Raw genomic sequence first — 16,858 nt, 5'->3', positions numbered from 1 at the left:
CTTAAGTGGTTAAGAATCGAAAAATAAAACATGACAACATTTGAAAAAAACGTCATTTGTTTTAAATATGTATTAAACCAGAGTACTTTTTAAAGCAAATACATAATTGCAAGGATGCAGTTAAAGCTTAGAAAATAATCTGCAAGATGTGGATACTATGTTGTATTTTGATTGTCATTGTGAACACTTTCACATGGAAACTGCTTCAATATACTAGGAAATCTGATATATAAAGACATTTTGCAAACCTGGATCTCAACACAGAGTAACCTATAGTGTCATATCTCGTGATGTCAACTGCAGCTCTTCTGGGTGGTTGTATGAGAAAAACACGAACCACCGGGTTTGCCATTCAGCATAAGACAGCCTATTTGGCAATGATATGCTGTATAATTAGATGCTATTCAACATTTATGCTATCATAATAATATAGTAAGTCTATTGAGTACAGAGCGAATATTATGAAAAATAATCTTATATTCCAGGCATTGCTTTGCTAGAAGGTGCACTAACTAAGTATTTTTCTTTCTCTCTTAATTTGAATGAAAATGTAATTCTTACAGGCACTGGATGTGGTTAGTTATTTAAAGCCTAACATGTACCTATCACTTGGGGTAAGGGGGTAAACTGCTTCAGATGTGAAATGCAGGTACCTAGAGATACCTAACTATACACCACACACAGGATCAAGCCCCGACCCCTTCAACCTTGGCAAACAGATGTCACTAGAAGTTTGAAAAAACGTAGTCGTGCTCATGAGCGCCTGTGGCGCAAGACCAAGTCTCAGAGAGATTTCAACCAATATAAATCTGCCCTCCAAAACTACAATTCTAGCCTCCTCTCTGCCAAGCAGAACTATTTTATCACTCTCATCAGCAACCTATCATCCCGCCCCCGTCAACTCTTCTCTACTTTCAACTCTCTACTTCGTCCTCCACCACCTCCACCCACCAACTCACTCACTGCCCAGGAGATTGCTAATCACTTCAAACAGAAGATTGATACAATTCGCGCAGAGATCTCTACTGTTCTAATACCCCCCACGCTTTACACTTCATGCCCACAGTCACAATCATTACTTCCCTCTTTCAACCCCACCACTATAGACGAAGTTGCTAAACTACTTGGTAATGTCCACCTTACCACCTGCCCTCTGGATCCTGTTCCCTCGCAAATGCTACATTCACCCTCTGACTCTATGCTACACTCTCTAACTCACATCTTCAATCTCTCACTCTCTTCTGGCATCTTCCCCAACTCTCTAAAACATGCACTTGTCAAACCCATACTTAAAAAACCCTCACTGGACCCATCCAATCTTAACAACCTACGCCCCATCTCCTTGCTCCCCTTTTTATCCAAACTACTCGAACGTCTGGTCTACAACCGACTGAGTGACCACCTCGCTGATAATGGCCTTCTTGATCCCCTTCAGTCTGGATTTCGTCCCCAACACTCCACAGAAACTGCTCTCCTAAAACTAACAAACGATCTACTAACGGCCAAAACCAATCGACATTATTCTGTACTCCTCCTCCTGGACCTCTCTGCTGCCTTTGATACAGTTGACCACCCCCTCCTTCTCAAAAAACTCCACACCTTTGGTCTCTGTGACCGTACTCTACAATGGTTCTCTTCCTACTTATCCAACCGCACCTTTAGCGTTTCTTACAACTCTACTTCCTCCTCTCCTCTTCCTTTCTCTGTTGGGGTCCCCCAAGGTTCTGTCCTTGGACCACTCCTATTTTCAATCTATACCTCCTCTCTGGGTCAACTGATAGCCTCCCATGGCTTCCAATACCACCTCTATGCTGACGACACCCAAATCTATCTCTCTACCCCTCAGCTCACTCCCTCTGTCTCCTCACGTATCACTAATTTACTATCAGAAATATCAGTCTGGATGTCACACCACTTCCTCAAAATCAATCTATCCAAAACCGAACTTATAATTTTTCCTCCCCCATATGCCCCTTCCCCTGATCTCACTGTCAAAATTGATGGCACAACCATAAGCCCATCCCCTCATGCCAAGATTCTAGGTGTAGTCTTGGACTCTGAACTCTCCTTCAAGCAACACATCCAATCACTGTCCAAATCTTGCCGCCTCAACCTCCGCAACATCTCCAAAATACGCCCCTTTCTAACCAATGAGACAACAAAGCTCTTAATTCACTCGCTGGTCATCTCTCGCCTTGACTACTGCAACTCCCTCCTCACTGGCTTACCTCTACATAGTCTAGCACCTCTTCAATCCATTATGAATGCCGCTGCCAGACTCATCCACCTTACCAATCGCTCGGTGTCTGCTACCCCTCTCTGTCAATCCCTCCACTGGCTCCCGCTCAGCCAAAGAATTAAATTCAAAATACTAACAATTACATACAAAGCCATCCACAACTCTGCCCCCAGCTACATCACTGGCTTAGTCTCTAAATACCAACCTACTCGTCCTCTTCGTTCCTCTCAAGACCTCCTGCTCTCTAGCTCCCTCATCACCTCCTCCCATACTCGCCTCCAGGACTTTTCCAAAGCCTCCCCAATCCTATGGAATGCCCTACCCCAATCTGTCCGCTTATCTCCTACTTTATTAGCTTTTAGACGATCCCTGAAAACACTTCTCTTCAGAGAAGCCTACCCTACCCCCACCTAACTGTATTTTCATTTTCTCCATCAGCTCATCCCCCCACAGTTAAAACCTTTTGTTTCAACTTGACCCTCCCTTCTAGATTGTAAGCTCTAACGAGCAGGGCCCTCTGATCCCTCCTGTATCGATTCGTATTGTAAGTGTACTGTCTGCCCTCATATTGTAAAGCGCTGCGCAAACTGTTGGCGCTATATAAATCCTGAATAATAATAATAATAATAATATACACCAGGTCCAAATTTCAGGTTGTTCTCACAGGCAAAGCTTTGACACTCCATGGGCCTATGTTGGCGCTTTCCCATCTATTTCCACCTCTTGCGCAATCTTATTGGCCATCGAGAAGCAATTTCCAACACTACCCAGAAGTGTTTGCTTATTTAGCTGTGACAGCTTTGAGAAGCTGGTGTGTGTGCCCAATTTCAAACAGGTACAGGAGTTTCCCATTCCTGCCTCATGACAAAATCTCCTTAAAGTAAACCTTTGCTTTTTCCATGCAACGCAAAGCAGCAGGTTTACTTGGTGCAAACCCATGAACAGCTAATACGTACCTTACTTGCTCTGCCCAACCACACTGTTTGCTAGTGGCAGTAAGGAGAGCCTTGTGTAAGCTCCAAATAAGGACCTGAGGTTTACACAGAACTAAGGACTCTCTCTTTGGCCTATGTGACAGTGCTGAGAGATTGAGCTGCCAGTTACCAAGCATCAGCACTGCCATGAACAGCAATGAGTTGCATGTGTCCTCATGGCTGAAAGCACCAGGCATTTTCTTCCCTCCAGCCATGGACATGAGTGACATGACATTATGGAAGGTATGTATTAGCAACTGCAAGGGCTGGCATTATCATAAACCTGTATGGAGGGTCAGTAAAGCCAAATCAATATTCTTATTTATGGGTGAACACTGGTAGTCTGATTTGATTTGTACATCCTGTTCTGCCAACATTCCAAGGAGCTACATTTCTCCTGCTACAACAAATTCTCTGTGCTTTAACCATGATCTCTATAAAATATAATAAATATTCAACAGGTAACTTGAGGCCCCCTTTACAGGTCAAAACTAGGAACTGTAGTGCATCTCAGTGATCTCGGTGCAGTGATCTCACAGCCACAGTCCTTAAAGCATCTTTGTTGTTAAAGTGGTTGTAAACCTCAGACATGAAATATGAGCAAAGCATATCCTTCTACAGTATAATGTGCACTTGTCCCAATTAGGAGCACTAAGTGTCATTTCTGTCTGCTGCTTTGTTCCCTTGCTATTAGCATGGGTCACTTATAACAAGTTTTCCTGACACCAAGTGAAAAAAAGGTGACAGGGAAGGGACCTCCAGCTGATTGGCAGCCTCAGTTCTGTTCCTGTGTGCAGGTGGATGTGTCTAATCTCTCCAATCAGCTCTCAGAGCTCTCCTGACTGAGTTCTGCAGAATGAAATTTCAGCTTTTTGCCCCCTTTTTTTTTGGCAGACAAGCTTTATAAATTCAAGATTTTGAATGACTGTAGAGACGAGAAGTCTTGCAGATAAACAGGTACAACTTATGTAGGAGGATTTGTTTGACCTCAGTGTATCACCTGAGGTCAGTCCCTTCACTGGATATATGTGAGGGTTTACAACCACTTTAAGGAGAAAAAAATTCTTCCCTGCAAAAAAAAAAAATCACTAATATCTTCATTTCCCACTGCCTGTGTCACCAACCTTAGCTCTCTTGTTGAGATAAACATGCGAAAGGTTCTTCATTATGCAACACATTTCTGGTGTATTGGATGTTTGCCCCCATGCTGTGCACTGTGGTTTCTTCCACTGACCCCTACACTAACACTATGTCCTCTAGTGACAGTAGGAACCACAGAGCATAGAAGAGGACCAGGCATCTGGCATTCCTGGAAGTGTCAGATGCAGAAGATTCTTTAGAAGGCTTAACTTAAGGAAGCAAAGATCAACAGTTAAAGCTTTTCCTTTCAGGGAGGAATATTTCAAAAGCTTTTTTAATCTTTTGACAGAATCATTTAAGGCCAATGTCAGACGGACCAGTCTGTCACTAATGACACTTTGCCAGCAGTAGTCATTGAAATTATTTTCAAATAATTGGATGGAGATCTTCCTTTGCTGTCTAACAGAGCAACATGCCACCCCATCGCTATGCCTTCACTAGGGATTAAAGACTTTTTTCACCTTTTGCCCCATAATTTTAGTTTTCAGTATGTAATAAAGCCTTCTTTAATGTCTTCTTTCCAAGCCCTTCCTATTTAAACATCTATCACTTACTATTTCTTATTTTTTGCCATTTTCTGTATTCTATGAATCCGAGGTGGGTGACAGCAACAAGTGTAATGGTGGGCAGGAGTGGTGCACTACAGCGGTGGATGACCCTGCAACTGACATCAGAAAGCACCAGAGGCAGAAATCTTCAAGGCTCCGCCAACATAAAGACCATCCTGCACTGTGCACAGACCAACCTGACCACATACCACTAGAAATTTTGAATACAAGGCAACTAACCAATAGGATGGGCCTGGTCCGGAAATCAGCCACTGCTTTCAAAATCTGGGTAAAAAGGTGCTGGATACATTTACTAGCATATATCTAAATAGGAACGTCATATCCCATGTTTTTTATTTTTTATTTTTTTAATCCTGTCCTGCCTTTCGCTGCTGAATGACCAGGCCATTTTTTGCGATACAACGCTTTAACTGACAATTGCATGGTCATGCAACGTTGCACCCAAACAAAATTTGATTACTTTAACCACTTGACCACTGGGCACTTAAACACCCTTAATAACCAGACCAATTTTCAGCTTTTGGTGCTCTCACATTTTGAATGACAATTACTCAGTCATGCAACACTGGACCTATATGAAATTTTTGTCCTTTTTTTTCACACAAATAGAGCTTTCTTTTGGTGGTATTTAATCACCTCTCAGTTTTTTATTTTTTGTGCTATAAAAGAAAAAAGACAGAAAATTCTGCGAAAAAATTAATTTTTCTTTGTTTCTGTTATAAAATTTAGCAGATTAGTAATTTTTTCTTCATAAATTTTGGCCAAAATTTATACCACTACATATCTTTGGTAAAAATAAGTACAAATTGGTGGATATTATTTGGTCTTTGTGAAAGTTATAGAGTCCACAAGCTATGGTGCCAATATCTGAAAATTGATCACACCTGAAGTACTGACAGCCTATTTCAATTCTTGGGACCCTAACATGCCAGAAAAGTACAAATACCCCCCAAATGACCCCTTTTTGGAAAGAAGACATTCCAAGGTATTCAGTAAGAGGCATGATGAGTTTTTTGAAGTTGTCATTTTTTCCCACAATTCTTTGCAAAATCAAGATTTTTTTTCCACAAAATTGTCATATTATCAGTTTATTTCTCACACACAACATATGCATACCACAAATTACACCCCAAAACACATTCTGCTATTACTCCCGAGTATGGCGATACCACATGTGTGAGACTTTTACACAGTGTGGCCACATACAGAGGCCCAACATGCAGGGAGCGCCATCAGGCGTTCTGGAGCACCCAGGCCAATTCTGACATTTCTCTCCTACATGTAAAAATCATCATTTATTTGCTAGAAAATTACAGAGAATCCCAAAACATTATATATTTTTTTTTAGCAAAGACCCTGGAGAATACAATGGTGGTCGTTGCAAATTTTTATCTCACACGGTATTTGCGCAGCAATTTTTAGAATGTGTTTTTTTGGGGGAAAAAACTGTTTTGTGCTTAAAAAAAACAAAAAAAACAGTAAAGTTAGCCCAATTTTTGCATAAAGTGAAAGATGAAGTTATGCTGAGTAAATAGATATCGAACATGTCACTCTTCAAAATTGCACATGCCCGTGGAATGGCGCCAAACGTCGCTACTTAAAAAATCCCCATAGGCGACGCTTTACATTTTTTTTACTGGTTACATGTTTTGAGCTGCAGAGGAGGTCTAGGGCTAGAATTATTGCTCTCGCTCTAACGTTCGCGGCGATACCTCACATGTGTGGTTTGAACACCGTTTTCATATGTGGGCGGGGCTTACGTATGCGTTCGCTTCTGCATGCGAGCACATGGGGACAGGGGCGCTTTAAAAAAAAATTATTTTATTGTTCATTTTACTTTATTTATTTTAGTTTGACATTTTTTTTCCCCAAAAATAAATTTTTGATCACTTTTATTCCTATTACAAGGAAATGTAAACATCCCTTGTAATAGGAATATGGGGTGACAGGTCCTCTTTACAGTGAAATCTGGGGGTCAATATGACCCCACATCTCACCTCTAGGCTGGGAAGCCTGAAATAAAAAAATAAAAAAAAGATTCTGGCTTTGATCATACTGGCGAATTGGTAGAAGCACCGGAGGGCGGTGAGGGGTGGGGGGGAGTCTATGGCTGGGTATTGCAGGGTATCACCGAGTATGGCTGGGTATCTCCGAGTATGGCTGGGTATAGCAATTTATGGCAGGGTATTGCAGAGTATTGGCGGGGTATTGGGGGGTATTGCAGAGTATTGGGGGGTACTGCAGAGTAATGGCAGGGTACTGCAGAGTATTGGGGGGTACTGCAGAGTAATGGGGGGTACTGCAGAGTAATGGCAGGGTACTGCAGAGTATTGGGGGGTACTGTAGAGTAATGGCAGGGTACTGCAGAGTATTGGGGGGTACTGCAGAGTAATGGCAGGGTACTGCAGAGTAATGGCAGGGTACTGCAGAGTATTGGGGGGTACTGAAAAGTAATGGCAGGGTACTGCAGAGTAATGGCAGGGTACTGCAGAGTAATGGCAGGGTACTGCAGAGTATTGGGGGGTACTGCAGAGTAATGGCAGGGTACTGCAGAGTATTGGGGGGTACTGAAGAGTAATGGCGGGTACTGCAGAGTAATGGCGGGTACTGCAGAGTATTGGGGGGTACTGCAGAGTAATGGCAGGGTACTGCAGAGTAATGGGGGGTACTGCAGAGTAATGGGGGGTACTGCAGAGTAATGGCAGGGTACTGCAGAGTAATGGGGGGTACTACAGAGTAATGGCAGGGTACTGCAGAGTATTGCAGGGTATTGCAGAGTATTGGTAGGGAATTGAGGGGTTAAATTCGGTGAGCAGCGATGTGGGCACTGCAGATGCAGCCCACATCGCTGCTGACACTGATCTCTTTCCCCTCCGCTGTACCGATCGGTACAGAGAGGGGGAGGGAGGAACCGGCGTCATAACATGACGCCGGTTTGTTTACAAGTGATCACTCCTTCATTTGACGGAGCGATCACGTGGTAAACGGCCGCGACGAGCACGGTCACGGATGATCTCGTGTGCGCGCCCCAGGGGGCGCGCGAGAGCAGAATTCTGGGAGGCCGTTAATTAACAGCCTCTCAGAGTTAAACAACCGCCCTGAAGCCGTTAATCGGCAATGGGCGGTTGTTAAGTGGTTAAAAATGTCATTGGCAGTGAAGGGGTTAAAACTAGGGGCTGATCAAGGGGTTAACTGTGTTCCCTGGGAGGTGATTCTAACTGAACAAGGAGGGGGCTTACTAGAGGAATTTATAGAGCTAATAGGAACACACGATCTGTGACTCCTCTCAGAACAGAACAGGGATTTGTGTGTTTACACACACACTCCCGTGTTCTGTCCCTCGTGCTCACGATCGCTCGTGGCCGGTAGTCATTGCGACCGTCGGCCACGAGCATCAGCACCCCCGCAGTGCAGCAGGTGTGTGCACATGCCTCTGGCGGTGCGCGCACACCTGCTATCCCGATCCGGCAGCCGACATATAGCTACAACGCGTGAATGTGCCGACCTGTCACTGTAAAATGACGGCGGCTGGTCGGCAAGCAGTTAAACATACTCAGACACCCATGAACCCAGCATTGATCTGCTGTGATCCTCCTCACGGCTGTTAAACACCAGGTCATGTGCTACGATCTTCCTTCCTCTCTGACTTCATCAGGAGCCGGCTCTCACTTCCTAATTCAAGCAGCTGTCTCCCTGATGATGCACCACCAGGTCAGCCCTCCTCAAGTCCTGTGTGATGCTTCTGCTGAAACCTCCTGGGATATGTGACATGGATTTTACAGGAAGCTGTAGGAGCCTGGCACATGTGATTCCTGCCTAGGCAACAATGGAGGTAGGGACTGGGGTGGACTGGGAATTTACAAAAAAGCTAAATAAAGAAAAGGTTGATTTTTATTTATTTTTTTAAATCCAGAATTTTTGCATAATAGAGAGGGGAGGGAAGCAGTAGTCCAAATTTGTTTTGCAGTGCGGAGGTCCTCTTTAAGCTTAAAATTACAAAACAAAAATTGTACTTAAAATGATACTAATATCAAACTTTTTTTAAATAAAAAAGAGGTCATACTTACCTGCTTCAAAGCACCATCTTCTCCTCTTCTGGCAGTCCCGTTACCTTCTCACTGCTCTGAGTGCCTCCTAAGGATTCTGTGTGCTCCTGGGCCAGGCTGTGTATGTCAATTGAAATGCACAGCACTGGTAAGCCATGTCCTGCTACCTCCTCACAGGAATTTGACTGTCAACCTACATCTCTGCTGCCCTCAGTTTCTCTTGTGAAAGCAGGAAGTGAGGTGAGTGGTGCTGAAAATTGAGACAGCACCGGGGCGGTGACAGGAGCCAGGTGAGTGTTTAGGGGTGGAGAGGGCTAGGAAAGATTGTGGGGTGTTTTTTTACCTTAATGTAAAGTCTTCATTAAGGTAAAAAATTGCTTTCCGACTTAAATAAAAGCAGTACTTCATGCAGCAAAGAAGCGAATTTCATAAGAGATCATATAAGTTGAACTTTTTTTTCAATTATTTTGCCACTGGCAAAGTGCCACCACCAACAGGATCATCGGCCCTATAATGGGCAAGCCTAAGGGTGCACTGACATTCGCAGTTTTAACTGCGCACAGGCATCGTTCACCCTCTTGGTCCATTTTTTTTGTGTACTGTGAATACTCTGGACTGTGCCCAGGAACAGTTAAAGTGGCTGTAAACCTCAGACATGAAATATGCACAAAGCATATGCTTCTATAGTGTTTATGTGTCTCAATCCATCCAGAGCACTAAATGTAATTTCTATCTGCTGCTTCCTTCTTTTGCTTTTAGCATAAGACACTTCTGACAATTTTTCCTGACACCAAGAGAAAGAAGGTGACAGGGGAGGAAGCTCCAGCTGATTGGCAGCCTCAGCTCTGTTCCTGTATTCTGTGTAAATGGGATGTGCCTTATCCCTCCAATCAGCAATCAGAGCTGGCCTCACTAAGCAGGAGAGTAATTTCAGATCCCCTCCCCCTTTTTTTCAGACAGCTCAGACAAGTTTTATAAATTCAGTATTTTAAATGGATGTAAAGAAGAGAAGACTGCAGATAACCAGGTACAAATTATGTAGGATGATTTTTTTTTTATTATTCTGTGTGTCACCTGAGGCCAGTCACTTTGCTGGGTATAGCTAAGGGATTACAACCACTTTAAGGAGAAGTACAGCCAAAGATCTTTTTGCAACCTGTTTTCAGCAGACAGCAGGTAGAAGCTCGCTGTTGGCTGACGTTACAGAGGCAGTCCAGGCTCAGGAAAAATCCAGACCATAGTGTCGGAATCTGCCCACATGCCTGAACTGGAACCTGACCTGAGCAAGCCGCTGAGGACCTGAGCCAGCCACTCCCACCCCCTCCACAGCCCAGAACACCAGTGAGCGCGGGGGGCAGAGTAGATAGCTGCTGACTGACAGTCACCGGCTCTTTGCTCAAGGAGCACTGGGAACCAAGCAATCGGTGGTGTCTGTACTGATGTAGGAGGGGGTAGTTTATCCTGAGGGGGGTCTGTAATGATGTAGGAGGGGGTGGTTTATCCTGAGGGGGGGTCTGTACTGATGGAGGAGGGAGTGGTTTATCCTGAGGTGGGGTCTTTATTGATGGAGGAAGGAGTGGTTTATCCTGAGGTGGGGTCTTTATTGATGGAGGAGGGGTGGTTTATCGTGAGGGGGGGTCTGTACTGATGGAGGAGGGAGTGGTTTATCCTGAGGTGGGGTCTTTATTGATGGAGGAGGGAGTGGTTTATCCTGAGGTGGGGTCTTTATTGATGGAGAAGGGAGTGGTTTATCCTGAGGTGGGGTCTTTATTGATGGAGGAGGGGTGGTTTATCGTGAGGGTGGGTCTGTACTGATGGAGGAGGGAGTGGTTTATCCTGAGGTGGGGTCTTTATTGATGGAGGAGGGGGTGGTTTATCCTGAGCGGGGGGTCTGTACTGATGGAGGAGGGGATTTGTTTATCCTGAGGGGGGGTCTGCACTGATGGAGGAGGGGTGGTTTATCCTGAGGGGGGTCTGTACTGATGGAGGAGGGGGCGGTTTATCCTGAGGAGGGTCTGTACTGATGGAGGTGGTGGTGGTTTATCCTGAAGAGGGTCTGTACTGATGGAGGAGGGGGTGGTTTATCCTGGGGGGTCTGTACTGATAGAGGAGGGGGGTGGATTATCCTGAGGGGGGTCTGTACTAATGGAGAAGGGGGGTGGTTTATCCTGAAGGGGGTCCGTACTGATGGAGGAGGGGGAATTATCCTGAGGGGGGGTCTGTACTAATGCAGGAGGCAGGTGGCCTATCCTGAAGGGGAGTCTGTAACGATGTAGGAGGGGGTGGTTTATCCTGAAGGGGGGGGTCTGTACTAATGCAGGAGGGGGTGGTTTGTCCTGAGGGGGGATCTGTTCGAATGCAGGAGAAGTGGTTTATCCTGGGGGGGGGGGTCTGTACTGATGGAGGAGGGGGATGGTTTGTCCTGAGGAGGGGGCCTGTACTGATGGAGGAAGGGGTTATTTATCCTGAACGGGGAGAGTCTGTACTGATGGAGGCGGGGGGTGTTTTTTCCGGAGGGGAGGTCTGTACTGAGGGGGGACTATACTTGGTGGAGGGAGGGTCTGTACTGAGGGAGGGAGGTCTGTACTGGGGGGGACACTATACTTGGAGGGGAGTCTGTACTGACAGAGAGGGGGTCTATACTAAGTGGAGGGGGTCTGTACTAAAGGAGGACTATAATTGGTGGCGGGGGGTCTATACTTAGAGGAGGGGGGTCTGTACTGCGGGGCGACTATAGTTGGTAGGAGGGGTGGGGGTGACACCATGTTTTACCACACCCGGTGACACCAACCCTAGTGATGCCACTGATTGCCCCCTAGGGGTGTACTCACACAGTCTCCACGGTTGAACTGAACTATGCCCAAGTTTGAGTGCCCCACTGTGCTTTAAAGGAAGCATTCCCGGGAACACCTTTGTCATCGCCTCTGCCAGCCAGACCACAGTGATCCCTGCTTCCTTACTTAGTGATCTATTTAGATTTCTTTGCTCCGGCACTATTTGAGCTCACACCAAGCAAGCCGTACCTGACACCAAGTAAGCCGTGCTTGTGGCACCTCTTCTAAGTGGCCCTGGGCACAGTATACTTAACCATACCCGGGCATGATTTGAAGCACTCACACTACATAAACAAAACAGACCAAGGGGGTATACGGTGCCCAGGTAAGGTTAAAGAACCTGATGTAAGTAGACCCTTAGTGCCAGCATTTATCATCATTTTCTTGATGCACCAAGCCTCTATTATATATTAGATTGCTGGTACTACTATATTATTTATACATATTAGTATATTTATATGTTACTATACTATTTATATTTATAAATGTGTATGCAACAGTCTGTCTGGAAAACTGTAGTTGTGCTGTACCGGATTTTTGGAGGCACATACCGTAACAAGTGTTCCAATACAATGAACTTAACCCAACGTTCACCCGCATACAGATGAACTGAACAATGCTGATTTCATTGTTACCGATAAGAGGAGTGCCTATGACGTCACCCAATGATGGAAAAAGTCAATGCCCTTGCCTAGGAGGAGAAAAAAAAAAAGGCCGGGCCCCAAATGTCATTCTTAAAGCTAAAGGCTCTCTTCTAGCAATGCAGCAAAGAGAGGGATGATTAGCATAGTGTGTGTCAGCAGCTCCTGTATACTGCCATTAGCATGCTATCTACACACTGATCACATCCAAGGCATGACACCTCATACATTCCCAGCCATTCTCCATGCTAACCCACCTGGCGTATCCTGGGGGGCACAGAGGGAGACACACCACCCCCTGGTGTAGAAGGGGCAGAGGTGGGAGAGGCCATCTTCTTGCAGCTGGGGGGCTCCTGTCCCCTCCCTCCTTCTCTGGCAGGCTTTAGGTAGAAGCTCCTGTTGCAGGCAGACACCTTCCTTTCCTCATAGGATTAGGACAGCACAGGGAAAGATCTTGCAGCTTGCAGTCTACACACAGCCCCTCCCTCTTCCAGTGTCTCAGGCTGGTACCTACACCCAGAGCTGGCAAGCCTGGTGTCCACAATGTGACTGCAGTGAGGGGCAGCCAGGGAAGCAATGACCTTCCTTAGCTCCAATAGAAGTCAGCAGAGAGAGAGGGCTGCAGAGAGAGAGAGAGAGAGAGGGCTGCACTCAGCGCCTGCCAGTCTGCAGTGTGAGAGACACACAAGGGGAGAGGAGAGGGCTGCTGCTCCTACTAGTGCTCAGATTATTATAGGGAAACTCACACACACACACTGACTGAGGGGGAGGCTGGGCTTCTTCCTCAGCCCTCACTACTAACTCTGCCACTGGCATTGGAGCTTATTAAGAGAAAGTCAATAAAAAGTCATTAGAGAACATAATGGCAGGGCAGCAATGCCTACAAAACTCACTGCATTGGTCGGTTACAGTGTCACTGTTCCTGTTATTTATTTCTTTTTAGTTTTCATTTTGGCTACAATGAGTGATAAAGAATCCTGTCAGGTTTTTCCTTGCTGTCTGTTATCTCCCAACAGGGAGGCTGGCCCTCTGTCCTGGTGACCCCTGCCTTTTATACAGAATGCAATAGGGAGACTAACATTTTAGACAGGAACAGGTGAAGGGCAAGCACGCAGATACACTATATTACCAAAAGTTTTGGGAAGCCTGCCTTTACACGCTAATGAACTTTAATGGCATCCCGGTCTTATGCCGCGTGCACACGACCGGACTTTTCGACAGCAAAGGTCCGACGGAACGAATCCGTCGGACGATTCGATCGTGTGTGGGCTCCATCGGACCTTTGCTGTCGAAAAATCTGACAGACTTTAGAAATAGAACGGGTTTCAAATTTTTCCACCGGACCCAGTTCCTATCGAGAAATCTGTTTGTGTGTATGCTAGTCCGATGGACAAAAATCTACGCTAAGGCAGCTATTGGCTACTGGCTATGAACTTCCTTATTCTAGTCTGGTCGTACGTCATCACGTTCAAATCCGTCAGACTTTGGTGTGATTGTGTGTGGCCAAGTGTATTCATTCGGAAAGTCTGTCAGAACTCCGCCAAAAGTCAGTCGGGAAGACCGTTGGACCTAGTCTGTCAAAAGTCTGGTCGTGTGTAGTCTGTAGGGTTCAATATTGAGTTGAGACATGAAATCCCTGCGCAGACTATGGGGGTTATTTACTAAAGGCAAATTCACTTTACACTACAAGTGCAAACTACAAGTGGACTTGAAATTGCACTGAAAGTGCGCTTGGAAGTAAAGTCGCTGTAAATCTGAGGGAGACATGCAAGGGAAAAAAAAAAAAAAAGCATTTTAGCTTGCGCATGATTGGATAATAAAATCAGCAGAGCTTCCACTAATTTCAGATCTACCCCTCAGATTTACAGCGACTGCACTTACAATTGCACTTTCAGTGCAATTTCAAGTGCACTTGTAGTGCAAAGTGTATTTGCCTTTCGTAAATAACCCCCTATGTTAATATAATGTTAATACAGAAAATGTGCCAAAAATCAAACAACATTTTTTATAATAAATCAACATCAAGTGAATTCATGCTAAAAAGTTGCAATTTTGTGAAAATAAAAATCAATAAAGTTCTGTGAATTCTCTGTTCCACAAAAGTCTCTTAATAAAGTTCTTTCTGTGCAGTAAAATGACAAAGTAATAAAGGTACTGTGTTCCCCTTCCTCTCATGCCCTCACTCACCAACTTTTCATAGAAATATTGGCTTTGGTAAAAGATAAGGGATCCTATCAGTGTTGCCAACCATCAGTATTTTTACTGGCAGTCAGTAAAATATGGGCCCTGTTTCTCCTGCCAGTGACAGGAAAAGCTTTCACTGAGGTGCTTTACAGGCGCTACAGCGCTAAAAATAGCACCTGCATAGCGCCTGTAAAGCCCCGCTCCTGTCTCTCCAGTGTGATTGCCCAAGGGCTTTCACACTGGAGCGGTGCGCTTGCAGGACGTTAAAAAAACTCCTGGAAGCAGCATCTTTGGAGCAGTGAACGAGCTGTGTGTATACCACTCCTTCACTGCTCCTGCCCTTTGAAATGAATGGGCAGCATGGCTATACTGCCAGCATAGCACTGCTGCAGCAATGCTTTGCGATGGTTTTAACCCTTTCTCGGCTGCTAGCAGGGGTAAAAGCGACCCACCAGTGGCCGAATAGCACCGCAAACCTGACAGTAAAGCGTTGCTAAACATAGTGGTGCTTTACCGCCAACACACCCACCGCCCCAATGTGAAAGGGGCCTAAAAAATATGGCTGTGATTTCTACAGTGTGTTCAGGCAGTGCTGGTGGGGGGGGGGAGGTCTGGTGGACATGGTGCCTGAGCGTGTCGTGTGATGTCATGGCGCAAGGGAGCTGAGCGGAGCGGCCAAAGCTTTATGTGCAGGTCTGAGAGATCAGCGGAATTGTAGTAATGGAGTAATGCCCGGTACACACAATGAGATTATCGGACAAAGTATCATCTGAAAGCGGTATTTCCGTACGATTTTCTGATTGTGGGTACGGGGCATAAATCATACTGGTGCTGTTTGGGCTAAAAGGATCACCTGGCATAGAGAGAGACTATCACTGGAACTCAGGAGGGGATGTGATGTGTCAGTGAGGTGTCATCATCATATGTGCTGCTGCACTCTGCTGTCAGTATCACTGGGACAGTCAATTTCATGTGCATATACCTGCCCATTCTAATGTCTTGCCCTCCTGAGGTTCTTACTTACTATATCGAAATATGTTTTTTGCCTTAACATCTACCTTAAAGCGGGGTTCCACCCTAAAGTGGAACTTCCGCTGATCGGAACCCTCCCCCCCTCCGGTGTCACAATTGGCACCTTACAGGGGGGAGGGGGGTGGAGATACCTGTCAAAGACAGGTATTTACACCCACTTCCGGGCATAGACTCCCATGGGAGTCTATGTCATTTCCTGTCCTGCTGCGCTGTCTGCTGGGACACACACGAGTCCCAGTGACAGCGCGGACAATTACTATTGCGCTGCGCGACTCGCGCATGCGCAGTAGGGAACCGGGAAGTGAAGCCGATTCGCTTCACTTCCTGATTCCCTCACCTAGAATGGTGATGGCAGCAGCCGAGGGCCGAGCGATCGATCGACCTCGGCTGCCGGCATCGCTGGAACCCGGGACAGGTGAGTGTCCATTTATTAAAAGTCAGCAGCTGTAGTATTTATAGCTGCTGGCTTTTAATATATTTTTTTTAGGTGGAATCCCTCTTTAAATCACATTGCTAAGTGCATATTGTACTTATTTGTAGCCTAAATACTGAAACTTGCACTTAAACCTGAAATTTTGTAACTCTTGGAAATGCCAGTAAAAATGTGACTGTGTCAGTAAATTTTGGGTGTCATATTGGTAAATTTCAATCTGGTAGGAAGGATCCTTTACGGCTCTATGGGTAGTTCCCCAGCTGTTCCTCCCATTTCTACCAGTTACACATTGTCGTGGAAGGAGAAGTGGACATTTATAGCGTGATACCATATGGATTAACAGGCTTTTATTTAAATAAAAAGGTTTACACTCTCATTGTGCATTTTTTGTAACAAAGCAAGTAAAATGACCGCATTGTCTGTGGTTTGCATTTCAAACATAGGAAAATATTGAGTTGGCCCACCCTTTGCAGCTATAACAGCTTCAACTCTTCTGGGAAGGCTGTCCACAAGGTTTAGTAGTGTGTCTATGGGAATGTTTGACCATTCTTCCAGAAGTGCATTCGTGAGGTCAGGCTCTGATGTGTACGAGAAGGCCTGGCTCGCAGTTCTTTTCCCAAAGGTGTTCTATTGGGTTGATGTCAGGGCTCTGTGTGGACTAGTCAAGTTTCTCCACCCCAAACTCGCTCATCCATGTCTTTATGGACCCTGCTTTGTGCACTAGTGCCCAGCTATGTTGGAACAGGAAGGGGGTCATACCCAAACT

At 45.5% G+C, this 16,858-nt stretch overlaps 1 protein-coding gene across 1 annotated transcript in view; it reads right to left on the bottom strand.

Annotated features, from left to right (window-relative positions):
• ANK2 (ankyrin 2) overlaps nucleotides 1–13,141 on the bottom strand; it is a 749,119-nt gene extending 735,978 nt beyond the window's left edge. The window contains exon 1 of the mRNA XM_077476764.1: nucleotides 12,701–13,141. Coding sequence (XP_077332890.1) covers nucleotides 12,701–12,775 — 75 coding nt within the window. The 5' untranslated portion in view covers nucleotides 12,776–13,141. The remainder of the gene's footprint in view (nucleotides 1–12,700) is intronic.
• Nucleotides 13,142–16,858: the final 3,717 nt, after the last annotated feature.

This window comes from Lithobates pipiens, unplaced genomic scaffold (genome assembly GCF_037356315.1).
Source record: "Lithobates pipiens isolate NorthernLeopardFrog02 unplaced genomic scaffold, aLitPip1_a1.2 Scaffold_13, whole genome shotgun sequence".
In the NCBI taxonomy this organism is placed as follows: Eukaryota; Metazoa; Chordata; class Amphibia; order Anura; family Ranidae; genus Lithobates; species Lithobates pipiens.
This window is presented reverse-complemented; position numbering and strand designations above follow the sequence as displayed.